The sequence below is a fragment of the Notothenia rossii genome (assembly GCF_949606895.1).
Source record: "Notothenia rossii genome assembly, chromosome: 6".
In the NCBI taxonomy this organism is placed as follows: Eukaryota; Metazoa; Chordata; class Actinopteri; order Perciformes; family Nototheniidae; genus Notothenia; species Notothenia rossii.
Genome location: NC_136909.1, coordinates 23,439,891 through 23,456,678, shown reverse-complemented (window position 1 = coordinate 23,456,678; position 16,788 = coordinate 23,439,891). Strand labels below are relative to the sequence as shown.

General features: G+C 39.8%; 2 protein-coding genes across 13 annotated transcripts; one reads left to right on the top strand and one right to left on the bottom strand.

Moving 5' to 3' along the window:
• The first annotated feature begins 186 nt into the window (after positions 1–186).
• Positions 187–4,042, top strand: LOC307043134 (intracellular hyaluronan-binding protein 4-like). Its single transcript, XM_079687397.1, has 8 exons — positions 187–550; positions 1,311–1,479; positions 1,789–1,929; positions 2,017–2,088; positions 2,177–2,254; positions 2,790–2,958; positions 3,216–3,407; positions 3,809–4,042. Exons 1-8 carry the CDS (start codon positions 325–327, stop codon positions 3,872–3,874), a joined length of 1,113 nt encoding a protein of 370 aa, XP_079543523.1. The 5' UTR covers positions 187–324; the 3' UTR covers positions 3,875–4,042.
• A 190-nt stretch (positions 4,043–4,232) lies between these two features.
• Positions 4,233–16,434, bottom strand: cdc14b (cell division cycle 14B). Of its 12 annotated transcripts, none has more exons than XM_079687392.1 (16): positions 16,084–16,434; positions 14,894–14,984; positions 14,125–14,200; positions 13,658–13,750; positions 13,501–13,577; positions 12,933–12,999; positions 12,697–12,847; positions 12,374–12,604; positions 12,095–12,233; positions 11,617–11,782; positions 11,375–11,472; positions 7,126–7,173; positions 6,931–7,035; positions 6,211–6,379; positions 5,160–5,219; positions 4,233–5,004 (listed from the first exon to the last, which is right to left on the bottom strand). In XM_079687392.1, exons 1-15 carry the CDS (start codon positions 16,190–16,192, stop codon positions 5,196–5,198), a joined length of 1,644 nt encoding a protein of 547 aa, XP_079543518.1. In that variant the 5' UTR covers positions 16,193–16,434; the 3' UTR covers positions 4,233–5,004; positions 5,160–5,195. The 12 variants fall into 12 exon arrangements, 8 of the variants coding, with proteins under 8 accessions (XP_079543518.1, XP_079543516.1, XP_079543515.1 ...); XM_079687390.1 differs by having other exon boundaries at positions 5,154–5,219; positions 6,931–7,038; positions 16,084–16,433; XM_079687389.1 differs by having other exon boundaries at positions 6,931–7,038; positions 16,084–16,432.
• Positions 16,435–16,788: the final 354 nt, after the last annotated feature.

Sequence of the window (16,788 nt, the reverse complement as noted above, 5' to 3'; positions counted from 1 at the left end):
ATAATGCTGTAGTGGTCTCTTGTTTTTTTTTACAGAGCTTTATGTACAATTCCTTTGGACACTTCCTGTGCCATTTTGAACAGCAACACAAACAGTCCAATCAGCATTAATGAGCACGGGGCGTGGTCGCTGATCTGCACACGTGCAAACATTTAAATGTGTAGACACTGCTGCTGGCATTAGCTGGATGTTCACTGACACAGCAAAGTACTGTCTGCAGCTCTGCTTTGTACGAAAACGGTTGTTTTGCTGAGTGGTAATTGCAAGATATGTGTACATCTTGAGGAGGAGGGAATCAGCTTTTCTCGTCATACACAGGCTAAAATGCTCCCGGACGCATTTGGGTGCGCTGTGGCGAACAGGTATGGGGATCTACTGGATGACGATGCTGACCCCTTCGACTTAATAACTAAAGCAGAAATCGAGAAGGCCAAAAAGAAAAAGAAGGACAACGAGGAGAAGAAAGCCAAGCCGAAAAAACCTGGGCAGAAGGAGTCCCAGAAGGACAGACGCGTCCCTGTTGCTCCGGAGGGCCCCGACCCGGCTCCAGGTTAGCTAAACTCCTGTCTGCATTATCACCACACAGGCCCAAATCCTAAGAGAGCTGCTGGTATTTCTACCTCGGATAGTCCAGCCTAGACTGGGCGGTTTGCTTGGCTTTGTCATCTACTGATGTTGCAATGACAATGGGGGTTGAGCACATGTTCATGCTGTCAGGCTGGGTTTCAACTTGGTATCTAAAGTTGGTATCTTTTTTTGTTTAGTTGTGTAGCACATTTTAAACTGTATACATATGCATACTTTATATGAGGTATGTTAGTCAGTCAACAAATGATTTCGTTGCAAACAACTTGTTTGGTTAAGTGCAATTATTCCCTTCAGCTGAGCTCTCTTGGTATTGTTTGTTTTCCCTTTTTTGCATGATATCAGACCCTCCTTTCTTTTTTGTAGAATGGCAGTTTGAATGGGTTTAAGCAGTATAAATGTATTTAAATCAGGGCTAAGAACTTACTGGAAGAGAGTTCTTAGCCTTAAAAAAAAACACACACACACACACACACACACACTGTCCACACTGATATATATTATACACATTATTTATTAATATTATTATATATATTATACATATGTTATATATATCCACACTGTAATATGTGTTTTTGTTTTGATTAGTGGTTCAAACAAGGCAATTTACTCAATTTGCCTGATCAACTCTTTGGTTATTGAGGTTATTCCTAAACTTTTCAACAAAAGAGAGTGATAATGGTAACACAATTGAACAGCACACTATCTCACTTTCTCTTCCTCAGTCTGTAAGCAGCCGCTCCAACAGCAGCAGCCCCCACAGCAAGGACGTCCTGGACCAGTAACTGAGAGTGGGTATGGTCGAGGGGAGTCCCAGAGGAACACAAAGAGGCCTGCTTTTGGGGAGCGCAGAGCCAACCAAGACGAGTACCCACAGGATTTTTCCATCCCTAAGTATGTATTCTCCAACTGAGGCTTTAACTCAACTCTCCATATTGGTTTCTTTTCGCATCATCTGTTTTACAGGACCACTGCTGTTAAAAAAATGTACAAATCATGTCCCTCAAGTGCATGCATTAATCAGATGAAGAGACATTTCACATCTGATTGTTCTCCTTGCTAAGTAAAGATTGAAAGAGGAAATTATGTGATTCTTCAAAAAACGAAATGAGTAATGAAAGGCACCTTTTGTTTTATTCAAAACACTAACGTCACTAAAGTCAAAGGAATGACTTGTATTTTTTGTTTTCAAATGATCCCCAGGCCTTACTATAATACAGAGTCCGATCAAGGGGGCAGAGGGGGCTTCAGAGGTAGAAGAGAAGGGAGAGGTGGAGGGTTTGCGAGGATCTCCGAGAACTTCAACCCGAGGGGCAAGAGAGGTTATGATCGACACAGCGGAACGTAAGCCTCTTTGTTCATGCAGCAGTTTACTCCAGTACAGCTTATTGGTGGTGTTTTTGATAATTTTGCTTTTAACCTGCTTTGCAGAGGTATCTCTCCTGAGGAAAAGCGAGGAGGCAGAGGACCCTGGAACTGGGGCAGTGCTGAAGAAAATACAGGGTACGTGACATGCCATTAACATGAAATATATCAACAGTCTTTTGCACAATTTGGATATCTTTATGTTTGTCGTATCTCATTTTTGAAGTGAATTAATGGAGGTTACCCCTGATGCTTTGACCAAATCTGAGGATAAGATTCCTGCTGAGGATGATAATCAGTATCGGTGAGTAAAGCACAAAAACACCTTTCTTATTAATTAAATCTGTGCCACATGACCTGGTTTAGTGGCTGATTTAACAGTCAATAGATACGGTTTATCATACCTGTTGTGTTTTTGCATCGATAAATTAAAGGCAGTAATTGATGGTTAGACCAAATTAAAACATTTTTAGGGTTTAACTTGGCAGTTGGATAATTTGCAATTAGAATCACACACATAATTCATCACGTTTGACTTTTTCGCATGAAAGTTGTTTTTCTGCTTCAGCAGTGCTATACATGTTACATTTGACTTGCAATCAAATGTGTTAATGAAAAGTGTGTTTGGAAAAAACTAAGTAATCTGCCATCTTCTTATTTTGTGGATACATTGTTAGTTCTGAGGTTCAGCAACAAGGTGATCAAATAATAACAAATGCCAGTCAAATACAAATCTGTTAATTTCTTTCAAGAGAAAGCCTGTATTTGGCAATGTTTATTTAAATGTAAAGGTGTCAAAATAAAGTAGATAGACAGATGTAGTTTGTTCCAAATTGTAGCGCAGAAGAGGATGGAGAGATGGTGGTCCATGTTGCCGTGGAGATGACCCTGGACGAGTGGAAGGCGCTGCAGGCAACAAGTCGTCCCAAGGCAGACTTTAATATCCGCAAAGCAGAGGACCAGATTCCCACCAAAGCCAAGGTCATCCACAAGTCAAAGAAGGTGGAGGTGAGAGTGCACTTAATAGGATCTGTTGGAAGAAAAGCCAAAGCCTGATCGCACTGGAGCGGTGATCAGGACTGACTAGACTGATCAAACAACATTGTATGCTTCATCATCTAGCAGTAACCTTCCGTTGTAAAAATGAACACTCAAAAAGAAAACCTAGACCAAGCGTTCACACCATTTAGCTGGAGATGCTGTTGTGTTGTTAATGTCAATTTAAAGGTTTTGGACTTCATTTACCGTTTGTCTCCAACCTTTAGATCATAAAGGAGGGGATCCTTGAAGAAGTGGAGGATGACAGCCACTTCCTGCGTAGGTCCGTGAATGACATCACCTCCCTTCTGGATATCAATTTCGGGAGTCTTGGACGTCCTAGTCGTGGGGGTCGAGGAAGGGGAGCACGAGGTGGTCCGGCTACTTGCCCAGAGAGAGCTAAACCCGTGTTTGAGAGGGTATGTCCTCGACTCTTTATTTTTGCTTAATTAGAATCTTAAGACACAAAATGCAGGATACCTCAGTGGAAGAGCACAGGCACACCTTTTTATAAAATATGCTTTTAGCAACTAAACGTTCTTTAAAAAAAAATACATTTAAGCTTTTTAATAACTAAACATTTAAATGTCTTAGTTTATTCAGTAAATGTTATGGGGGCTAATGGTAAGACCGTTTTTTATATGTAGATGCTCTATTTATTTATCTTTAGTGTTGGTTTATTTGTTTGACTTAAAAACGGGAAATTATAAGTCAATATGCTGACATGTGGAGATCAAATATGTAAACATTAGCAATCTTTTGACACCATTTTTTGTACTTACTAAATGTCATTCATGTGTGCGATTTGTTCTCCCACTAGGAGGAGGACCCGGCTCCTAACCCCGATGACCCAGAAGACTTCCCAGCACTGTGTGCAGGAAAATAACTTGAGTTCAATTCTCCTGTGGGGAATAGTGGTTGCACTTAACAATGTAAAAAAAAAAAAAACATTTAATGTCTCTACTGTTCTTAAGGTTGGGGTTTTATTGTACTTGATTGATTTTGTTCTGTTGCACTGTTCGGCATTTGGAGAATAAATGCTTTTGCAAGTTTATCTTGGAGCTGCTTTTTATTTTAGAATGCCACGCTGGGATTACTTGAAATTTGAGGTTTGGGTAAATGGACCTCTGATGTCTTTTGTAAAATCAGCTTAACAGAATAGTGTTACTATGACTTGGCGTTAAAAAAAACAAACAATTGTTTTAAAATTAAATGGAAGAACAGATTAAATTGAGAAACAACAATCAACTTGAAACTGTTTAATGCATCTTGTTATAATAAGCATTTGCTACAAAGACTAAAAGCCAGTACAGTTTAATTTGAAAAGTCTGATTCTATAGTATGTGCTTTAAGCTAATGTTCTTAGTGGATTATGAACATGAGTTGGACAAAGCCTCATTAGGACCATACAATTATTTCATAGCATGATTTAAACATAGTACAAAATAGTTAAAAAATACAAACTGAGTATATCAAATTGACAGTCTTATTTACAGTCTTGAAATACAGTAGCTGAAAGCTTCACAAGTATGGAGAGTGGAGGTACAGATGAGCACAGTATGTATCTTGTGATGGACTTGTTCTACCACCTGTATACTGCCTTCTCATAGGACCAAGAGCAGGTTTTTAGGCCGTACTCCTAAAAGAATCTACATATCCCATTTTTGAAGTAGAAAAGGTGCTGCACAGTGCTCATTTAGGATGATATCTTTTAGATTCACATGCTAGTTTGCTACAGCATGCTTCAATAAGTAGGAACAACCAGGCAATGATTATAAATCTGTATGTATTGATGCTTTGTAAAAAATATAAAACAAAAGTGCCTTACGGGTAAAATAACTTGTAATAAAAGTCTATAAAATGATTTACATGTCACATCAAGTTGTTAAATGTTTGTTTCAAACTTAATTAAAATGCTAGTACAGCTGTGTCGAGGTTGGATTTCATGTGAAGTTCCTCAGTGTTTCCAGATCGGCTCACCGGAGCAGAGGAGCTCTAGCTTTCGGTATGGAATGACTAAAGAAAAGAAAGTCAGCGTTAATGGAAGGAAAAATATCATTGATTTACATTTCACTATTCAAACAACCGGTTTAAATGTATTTAGTTCATGCATGTGTTCGCACAAAGATCAGAAATTGATATTACAATGAAGAAAAGATATATACCATAACCTGGAAAATCGAATTGATTGCAAAGAGCTGCGAGCTTTACATCCTCTGGAGACAGTGTGTCTGTGTGTAAGAGATATAAAAGAGGGAAAAAGAAAGGATATAAACAGATTAGCACCAGTAATGAATACAGAGAGGAGGCAGAGACACTGAGCAGCAGAGTCCAGAGAAGCTATAGCCAGTCATAGAAGGAAAGCTGCTGCTCTCAGAACGAAGGAACGCTGAAAAAGGCAGCAGGGAGGCTGAGGCGGTGGAGTTTCATTTGGCAACCTGACAGCGGTGCATAAGCAGGGTCAGATTTACTAAACATTAGACCTTCACATAATGTTAGTACAACAGCTGAGTGAAGAAGAACCGTGGCTGGGCTGCACCGCCATGGTTTAATTTAAGGTTTAACTGTAATTGAATTTGACATGTTGGATGAAAGATCTATGGCTGGCAGGAACAGAGATTACAGCAATTAAAAGTACAACAAAACTAAAACATTGAAGTTGGAACATAGCAATAAAAACTCATCTCATGTGGAGATAATCAGTGGTTTGCTCCACTTTGTTATTTTAGGTTTTATGCTGGCTAAATAACTGACTCAAAGGTTTCCATGATTTAGCAGGAAACCCCCTAAATCAAATAAACCCAGCAATTTAAGTTAATCAGACCAGTTGTATCTAATTTCTATGTTTTCTTTAAGGAACAGTCCTTTTTAATCCCAACTGTCAGAAAATCAAGATTCAATTTAGATCTAACTTCTGAATGAAAGTCATCGGTGGATTAACCACAAATTGTTTTTGTTTAAACCAATTGAACCCGTTTGTGCATCCCAGCCTAAGTGATTATTATCAAGAGGAGAAAGCAGAAGAGTGCAGAGACTGAATTTTGGCTGGATTTACACAAGCACCAGTGAAATTATCTGTAAAATCTGATCATCCTATGGTGGCCAAAACTTGGGAGAAACCATTTACATATGACTTTCCCTGTTTCAGACAGCAGAGAGGAAATATCTTCATAGAAAAGTGAACATGTGTTTGTGGCCCAGGGTGGGTTTGAGAGAGCTTGCCTGCAGGTGGACCTGTGCCATGTTTAAGTTGATGAGAGGGCCTGTGTTGGCCATAGCACTGGCTGTGTCTCTATGGCTGCCACATGGCTCCCAACACATGGGGTCCCTGTCTCCAGACACTACATGCAAGTTTCCTAGAGACCTGACCAGCCTGGTGTGGCTCAGGGAGCTGGCAGAGAGAAGGAAGTGTTAATTTCCTCCATAAGGACCGACGAGTGGCTATAGCCTCTTGGCTGCTTAAAAAAAAAATCAACTTCACATAAAACATCAAAGATATATTCAAGTATTGCATTAACACAACACTTCCCTGAGTAAGGAAATAAATGGCAAATATGAAGTATTTAAATTCCACATTGAGGGCTGAATAATTTATATGCAACTGGCTGATTCAAAAAACAATTGTAACTCAAGATCAAATCATCTCTTTCTAAGTTTTCCTTATCACATGACCAGTTCTACACATGATGGTCTCATGACCACATATCTGCCATCTCAATGAAAACTGAGTATACTCCACTCATTCACAAAGACTGAGATTTACACGATAAATATAATAGGTGGAACTTAAGCCAGTTCTAGTTTTGTACACATCTTCTTCACATTTAAATGTAGACACAAAAAGGCATCCAGTGTCCAATCTAGGTTTTATTTCACTTGCTAAATCCAATATTTTTTGTATGGTATATAAATGAAAATATAAGGGGTGAATGTGCCACTGACCTTCCTCCGCTGGCGGGCAGTGAGGATCTGGTCCTCTTCCTGCTGTCTGATTGGTCAGACAGAGCCAATGGGTTGCCGCCCTGAACACTGGCCTGCAATATGACCCTGCTGCAGAAGAGATATGTGATTCATTAGTCTGAGCCACTGTATGTCAGAGCGTAGATATGCATGTTGTGTGTACACTGCAAAATCTACCTTGGGGACTGTGATGATGACCTGGTGTGGATTTTATTCTCTTCTTGTCTGTGAAAACACAAGTAACACAACAGTAAAACATGTGATTCAACTTATTCACTGAGAGATCTTAGAAAGATGACAGGACAGAGTGGAGGCAGAGAAGTAAAATACTGTATGCAGATGAGCAAGGAGGTTTTAAAGATATTGATAGTGCCTAGTACTAGACTCCTGGTACTAGGATGGGTTAAATGCAGAGGCCAAATGTCACTGTGTGTGCTGTGTGCTCTGCATGTGTGACCATTAAAGAGGGTTTCATCCCTCCAATTCTATCCTATTCTACGGCCTGTGCACAGATCGTTACTGCAGCCTTAGCAGCCAGATATGATTATTAAAGCCAAGTCATACCAGGGGAAGCCAGCAGGTGACACTAAACAACTTAAAAGGAGACTTGATTTGCATTTTCAGTTTTCATTTTCATCAAGAAAGCTTAACTGTCTGGCAGGATTACATTTGAACAGTTAGCACTCAAGTCAACACAATAACCAGCCAAGCATGATGTTTAGAATGACATGATGATGGACACAGTAAGACAAAATCATTATGTACAGAAAAAGGTCACAATGACAAGACAGTAGCCTCTGATGTTTTAGATTTTAAATAACTGGCTCTGCTCATCAGCTTTAAGTTTACTGTACTTGCAAATGCAATAAAGATGATCATTTGAACAAATGTCTGATTTGGGTTGGGAGTTTAAAAAAAGAGACTGGGGCTCACTTACAGCATTCTCAGTTAGAGCTCCAGAAGGGGGGCAGGACAGGTTTTTGGGGGCTGACGGGCGGTAGAACTCATTGAAATCCTAACCCGTCTATACAGAAATGCAGGATGGAAGAAGGGAAGCCATACACAATCCACCACAGGGCAAGGCTACACAGGGAGGAGAGCAGCATGGCTACCAGCCATCTGAAAGGAGGACAAATCCAACAACAAGAGCAAACGGAAAAAAGGGGAAATAAAAGGAAGGAGAGACAAGAGACGTCCGGGCGGGACACAAAGCCTTTGATGTTCTGCTTTTCCACTGAGACTGGATTAGATGAACTACCTTTCAAAGAGCCTTGCATCCAACTAGCCAGTCAGCAAGTTCTTCTTCTTCACTTGCTCTGATGTGTAAGCACTTTGCTTTAAACTTTACACTCAACTCATGTGAGAATTTCGAAGTAGATGAAACTTTTTGAGAGCTTTTAAAACAACCATACAATTATTTTAAAAGCTTTTGAAAAATATATAATATGTAGTAGTTATTCTACAGTTGGAACTAACGGTATTTGTCAAATAACATTAAATATCCAGTAGTAACATTTGCTTAAAATGAAATGACACTAAATAAACAACTTAAAATGAGTATAGTTTTGATAAAATAAAACAAGTTGCCAACTTGTTGTAAACTGATGGACAGACATTTCTATCAAATATACTAAGATGGCTTTGAGCACCAGGAAAAGCGCTATATAAATCAAATGTATTCTTATTCTTATTATTCTTATCTGTGAGCAAATAGTGGCTGATACAAGCCAGCCAATATATAGATCGGGCTCTAATATTAAAATAATTAACTACCATTATTACATTTTGTTCCAGAGACGGAGCGTTTTAATAGAAGCTGGCAGACACAGGAACCTGAAAGGGTACACAAAGCTCGGATGGTATGTGCACACTGATCCAGTCACAGAAGCAATGGAAAAACAACAGGCAATAGACAATGAACCCGGCCCAACATTAGTTACATGTTAGACACAAACACAGATCGAACAAAGAGGCATGTTCATGCGCGCATGTCCAAGGGTCTCATGCCTGTTGCCATGCATGAAGAGGCAGAAAAGAACGCTTTCAGATAATTGTCGTTCTTATCATCGCTGGAATTGAACATGCACGTCAGTATTACTTAATAAACAAACAGTGGAGCCAGATGGTGAAGTTCAGCTGGAAGTAAGAGGGATGTGTAGCAGCGCATAATCTAAAAAGCCAGATTTCTTGTGCGAACAAATCTCTATTCTGCCTCAACTCCCTCCTGAGGACGGATATAAAGCCATTTTCTACATCCCTCTACCTCCTGAGGAGCTAACCTGTGTATTTAAAATAGAATCATGTGTGATTTACCAATCCCAACAATGCCATTTAAATCCGCTTATTATTTCATAAAAACACCCCAAGAAAAGATCATTTTAACAACAAAGTACTCCTTGATGTTTCCTAAAAACACCTACAGCTTAATGATTGAGCAGGCAAGTTAGCTTCTTAACTAAACAAGTACAAACTGCTGATCAGAACCAGGACCAAGTTCCCTCGCCAACATTTTCTCTTGAGACGTGCCAAGTCAGCAGTGCAAGCCAAGCACTAAACCATTAAATTCAACTAATCCAGATCCTTTGTTAAACCGTGATTAGTTGAATAATTGGTGCCATTGTTAACAAGTACAGCAGGCTCAATGAAAGAGCTTTACTGTAACACTGGGATAAGCCTTGATATCAAAGCAGATCAGCTCAGTGTGTCCATGACAGGCACATAATGCAAGGCATGTAAATGTAATGCATCCAAAAGTGCATATCCACACCATAGTCATCCAACGAAAGACAGAAACAAAAAGAAAGAAAAAAGAAACAACCTCAAAATCAGCCATACCATACACTGGCATAGCAACCATTTCTACAGGAAGAGGAAGGCAGCTAATAAGGAAGTGATGTAAACTTACCTCTGTCATACAAAACCTCACATCCTCTCTCTGTTTTTCCTCTCCCCCACTCTCTCTCTCTCTCTCTCTCTCTCTCTCTCTGCCACTCTCAGCTATCTTTTGAATGGAAGGCAACACATCGGCCACAGCGTGCCCATGAGGTTGCAGCAGAACACTACCACCTGCCTGACATGGGACAACAAAAGCCAAAGCCACATGGGTACATTGGCAGAGGCCAGTCAACCATCCTCAGCCATGTGACACCCAACCTTCCACGGCTGAATTACATAGGCACAAATGATGTGGAATTCATTTAGATAGAGAAGGACAAAATCCAGTATTAGATTTTCTATTCATATTTTTTTTTAAATAACTAGACAGCAACAAGCCATTGGCCTTTATAGCTTACTAAATGGTTGGAGTTTAATCCCATTTATTTAAATATTGCTTTTTTTTTTTTAATCAAGGCCTGTTTCCTTCTGCAACATAATGGATGTCTATTTGTTATCCTAACAGACACATGTAATAAACCACTTTTCATTATTTTCTATCAATGTATCTGTACAATACAGATTAAAGTACTACATTTTGGCATGGAGGGCGATGGAAATTGTACTATATAACAATTGTAATATTCTTGCATACTCTTTACCCCTGTTTTGTTTTTTATAAATAGCATTAATAATTAAATAATTGATTACATTAATGCACAACAATATCTTTTTTTTTAAATTGTATTACTGCCGATTTTTATTCCATTCCATTGCAATGTAAATACTGTTATATTATATTTTACTATATTTTGTATTACTTTGTATATTTTTCTAGTTCTCTACCTGTGTTTTTGATTCTTGTTTTACTTGTATGTATGCACCACGACACCAAGTCAAGTTCCTCGTACGTGTAAGCCTACCTGGTAATAAACCTGATTTTGAATAAAAATCTGCCTCAAGACATTGTGACATGATGTTATGATAACCTGGAGCCCAAGCTCTATATTTATACGGGCTATATATTTAAATGTTCTCATCTCTGACATTCATTAATTATCAAATCCTGCAGTTAATCTAACTCATAGATCACATGCTTTAATTCCACATCTTTTGTGCCTTTCTAAATCCAGACCTCAACAGATTGTGTATCAGATAACTCCATCAACTCTATCACTCGCTCTGCCTCTCAATATTTGACGACTTCTGCCTTGCTTTAATGTTCATCCTCGTCATTAACAGATTATAGATACAAATGTGATGACTTACATTGATCTGCATGTCATGACAGTCAATCAAAAGAACAATAAGAGGACAAAAAGACAGAGTTATTGAAAAATTACAGGAATGTGGCCTAGTTCCTCAACTTAAATATAAAATGCAATAACGGGATAAAACTGCCATGGTAGGAATAAAGGAGAGCAGACCTAACAGATTAGTCTGACAAAACTGTAAACGTGTAATGATCCAAGAGACTGCCAAGGAGTGGCGTTGGTCATTTGACGGTACGACAGCACACAGGTGTGATGCATGATGGGACCTGCATACTTACGATAGTGAACCTGAGGATGATCTGGCCTGCCTCTTGCTCTTCAGGGCTCGCAGTTTATCACCCTGTGTAAGGCCAGTCCTCTCCTCATCATCATTATACTGTAAAAAAAAGAACAATTTGTGGTTACAAAAAATGCAGAGAAGTTGTGGTTCAATAAAAAATCTTCTGCTTACAGAAGTACTTTCAGTTCATTCTGCAGTCTGTACCTGTGAGCATGGCAAAGGAGTGATTTGTAAACTCACCAGGTCCATTTCCTCTTTATTGGATGCCCTGTTCTTGTTGCTCCCGTTGATGGATATGTCATCCACACCAGACAGGATCCTGGTTACAGCCGTTTTGCCATTCTCACATTCGTTTTGCATCTTCTCCCGGAAAACATCTCCTTCAGCCCAAAGACTGTTCTGCTTACTGAAGAAAAAATAAAGTAAAAAAAGACAAAATTACCTTATTTCTCTTGCCAAACAAAAAAACACCTCTATTATTAACTCAATTCCTTATCAGATTCTGACTGATGAAGAGGGCATGGCTCAGTTTGGATGCGCCAATCACAATAAAGTTAAGCAACATTTGAATTGAAACACGTTGATTTAGACTGACAAACTCTTGATAAATAAAATCTAAGGAAACTATATTCTGAACTCAACTGAAGATTCTGTGAGAGAAAGAACTAAGATTTGAACTTAGTAACATTTTGAAAATGCTACTTAAGTGAACACCTACTCTTCAACAAAGTTCTGCTGAGGCCCAATGATGGACCCTGGTCTGCATATCCGTATCCAGGCAATGGCCTCGGCAGCACTCAGGCCGTAATGTTTCATCATGTAACAGCCAATCAGAGTGCCAGTCCTGCCCAAACCAGCTAAAGGGAAAAAAAGTGGCATGGTGTTAAATTACACAACCAACGGGACACTGAGCACAGTGTATAGATCTAGGAGTAAAACTATAATCATTCAGAATAGATTAGCCTATCCACTGCCTTTGTTGCAGTGTGATCTGTACCTTTGCAGTGGACAGCGATGGCTCCTTCTGCGTTCTCACAGATGTTTAGGAACTTCCTGACGATGGAGTCGTTTGGCGTGCTCCCGTCCACAAAGAACAGATCGTGGTGCTCAAAGCCAGATTCAGTGAAACGCCTGGCATCATACATCTTTTTGTTGAGTCTGATGACAGCGGTGATGTTGTGATTCCTGAAGTATGGGATGTATGCCTCAGGAGCGTGTAAAGGATACCCTGAAATAAAAAAACGAGGTCAATATGTATAAAGATTAGGCCAGATATCCTTTTTTTTTTTAAGGTAACTTATAGACGTAAATGTTATTTACCATTCTCTATTTTGCTCTTTGGATGAGGCCCGCTGAACGCAAGGAACTTTCCTGGAATGATCCAGTTTAAGTCTCCATTTTCTGCCCTCTCATAGTGCTCATATTCTTCCACGTCAAAGTTGGAGAAGTCGAGCCAGCCGTACTGCAGAGCCTGCCAGGGGGGAGAGAGGAGAGTTCATTCCAAGGGAGCCTGACACAGCAAAATAGAAACGTAATTACATCTTAATATGACGTACCTTGTGAACACCACGAAGGCAGTCTAGGATATTCAGATTGTACATGCAGGATCCAAATGACGCATCTCTGAAACAAAAAATATGAGTCTTTTTTAACACAACACCCAAACAATATATTTTTCCATTTACGTAAACTTTAGCAAAAATATCAACTGCTATCCCACCTACCCTGCTCTTTTAATGTTTTGTTTCTTCTCTTAAACACTTTTACTTAAATTCAACATGATATAGTAATATATAAAAAATTAAGCGTTCTTGGTCTGGCAATCCCTGAGCCTTTTTCTTAGGTTGCAATTCAATCTAAACAAAGCTGGTTAAAATAACATTGTGGCATTGTTTTTAAAATAACTCTCTCAAGTAACACATTTGACGAGATATATGCACTATTTTTCCAAATTTCAGAAGCAGCATATTTAAAAAAGAAATTAAGGATTAAGATGGAAGCATACGTGAAGCTTGGTAACTTGTTTCTAACAGGTTACGGCAAAACAGATCAGTCTGCTCTAATAATGACTTTGTTGTGTTGTTCACTGGGTTAATGTGAAATATACAGTACAGTAATAGTTACCTGAATGGAATATAGGTTGAGTTCCTTGACACAAGCAGACTGTAGGCATCCTCCGGCATCATGTCTAGATTCATCACCTTTTAAAAACATATCTCCAATCACTAGGTGCCTCTCAGGTTAAAAGCTGATATCATTTTACACATATTATTCCACTTACTGCATATGAGCCAATGAGATAGGCAGCATTGGCTTGCTTCTTCTGATCTCCACAGGTGTAGAATATGATCTTCTTCCTTGAGAGTGTAATAGACTGTACAAAGATATTCAGAGCATCAGTATGAACTGACATGTGATTAAAAAAAATATATTTTACATACAAATGTATAATACTAAATTATGACATTGCAGTTACCCACAGTGGCTTGAAAAAAAAGTAAATTCCTCATCGGACTTTTAACCCAACTTAAAACAAACAATGACTTTTTACTTGCATTTTACAGATATTATAGCTTTAAATATAACTGTAAAAAGTTGAAAAGTATTACTAGTAAATGATGTGCAAAAAAAACATACCTCTACTTTATTTTGTCTACTGCAAGCATAAATACATTTTTGATAGACCTGGCTCTATGGATCCTATTCTCTCTTCCAGGTAGTACAACTAAGATCTACGGTTTACTTTACCTTGAGCTTCTTTGTCAGCTTGCAGCTGAAGCGATAAAACATGGCCAAGTTAAGGGGACCAAAGTCCGCATAGAAGCTGACAGAGGGGGGAGAAGAAGAAGAGTGTGTCAGAGTGGCTATTTACGCAACCGACTACAGTCTCTGGGGAAGTTTCATTAGATGGAACCAGCTACCTTACACTGAAACAGTAAAACCCCTGACAAAGTAAAGTCTATTTTTAGAAGCATCTGATGCTGTAATAGGTCACTCAGAACAGGACAAAATGCTGCAAAGACATGAGTATTTGTTGTACCACTGGCACACAAATAGCTCTAAAGGTCGGTCAGGTTCTCTTCTCATGCCAATCTAACACCAGCCCATTCAAACAGCCATGCCCTTGAAAAATGTGCCATTACTGGTTTAGTGAGCCTTTCGTTGTTTATGTTGTTTTGGTTATTTGGATCTATTCCAACAGTTAAAGGAGGCATTTAGTTTTAACAATCTTTCTTTATTTTAGGAATAGTATTGCTTCCTTTGAGGAAACACATCTGAATATGTTGGATAACTTCATACCAACGACTTCTGCAATCAATGCTAGAATCACTGCATCTACTCATGGTTGAAATGATATACTATAAGTTACTACAACGGTGCATAACAAAGGTATAGGCATTGCAGACTTATAATGTCAAAGAAGTGCAAAGGTCAGGTACAAAGTACACACATGTCACAGCAACGAGCTAAATGTGCATGTTCAGGTTGCAAAGATGGGATGAGACTGAAAGCTTACTTCTCATATGCCAGCTCTTCATCTATGCAGAAACAGTGTCGATCAGCTGTGCTCTTGATCTTTTGCTTTAGAATGGCGAAATACAGTTGATCTGGGGAGGGAGGGGGGTGGGTGGGGTAGGGAGACAACATAAAGAGGCAGTTAAATACTTGCTTTTGTCATGCGCATAAACTTCTGTGGTCTCTAATTTCCCCTAGCCCGGGACCACTTTTACTACTCCATTCATTTTTCTCGCGACTTACCCTTGACAAACTCCATGCATCTTGACGAAACATCATCCGTGGTCATCTTGTTCATAGCTCTGAACATGTTTGTTTTGCAGAGAAACGTACGAGGTAGATTTTTCTTTACGACGAAGACTTGCGCATACTGAGTAAAACTTCCACGGTTAGTGTACGAGCTGATTAAAAAAGCTATACGTTAAAAAGTAACAGTATAACACAATCGTTTTCAAATCTGATTTAACAATCCGGGACAAAAAGTTAACAGTCAAAGAGAGAAGAAGAGTTTCGATTGCAAGTGCGCACTCTGCTAAAAAAAAAAGATCTCTACCGGACTCCTCCCTTCACTGATCGGCGACACGCTATTGGCTGCGAGATATCCAGGCCGCTACATGATTAGAGGAACGGCCTGCCAGTCTTGCTCAGCCTCGCCTCTTTTAGTTTAAAGTTCTCTACATAAGCCATATGATAGGCCCCGGAACGTTGCCCAAACGGTTGCTAGGGCGATCTCCCAGCCAATCAAATACGCGATTTCCACTTCGGCGAACCTCCTTCTCTGAGATTTGAGCTGCGCAAGGAGGGTGAAGAACAAAAACCAGGAAAACGCCATGAGAAAGACAATGTCCTAACTATAATACACACTAATACACCACCCCGTCTCTATGCATAGCCCATTAAGATATGATGGTGCAGACAAAGCGAAGTAATGGTGTAATTTGCTTCCTCTAAAATAAATAGCCTACAGGAGCAGGAAGTTATGATCATATTATGCATATTTGCACACAACACAAGCCAAACCCAGTACATTGACGATTAAACGACAGCCGAATGAGCTGATGTCTTTATATTCGATGGAAGACTTTTTAACACACCCTGCTCATTTAATGACATGCATCTTTCAGTGGGCGTCCTTGTCATATTTGCAGAGTAGGCCTTAAATTGACAGGGTTCACCCTGCAGGCCCCTTACCTGTTATATCAGTGTAAACATCAGAGGTTGGCTCCGCCTCTGAGCTGCTGAGAGCTGCACAGCGCTTTTTCCTCGACTCGGCTCTTCTCCTCTCGCTCTTGCGCTTCATGTTCGTGGCTGCACGGAGGACATTCCCTGGCAGCAGCAGCAGCAGCAGCAGCAGCAGCAGCAGACCTCCTTCGGTTCGCAGTGCGTCGGCGTGTCCCCGGTTTGTTGTTCTTATGGCATGGTCTGGGGATGTATGTGTGTTGCAAATGTGTCAAGGTGTCAACTGAGGTCCCGCCGTCTGCTCCAGCCTCTCCGGTGGTGCCGGTGACGTCTGAGAGCAGGGGCAGGTTTCTGCTTTCTGAATCTCATGCACGTGACGTATCAGGATTAGATGCACAGCGCCCACCCTCCACTGTTCATCTTCTGCAGCTGGAGATAACGTGGGGAATGTAGTCCTCGGTGATCCCATTGGAAATGACTGTGGGAAGACCATGTATTAGGTCTGCAGTGTGCATGTGGATAACACGAGACAACACAGATGAGCAAGGAAATTGCAATAAAACTTCACTTGCACTTGTATGTAACCCCCCCACATACCCCAAAGACTACAACACCACTGTTGTAACACTTGTGCGCTATATGTAAATTGGAAAATGTATTACAAATGCTACTTGTAAATTGGAATCACTTAATAATGTTTTTATATTATGTGCATGC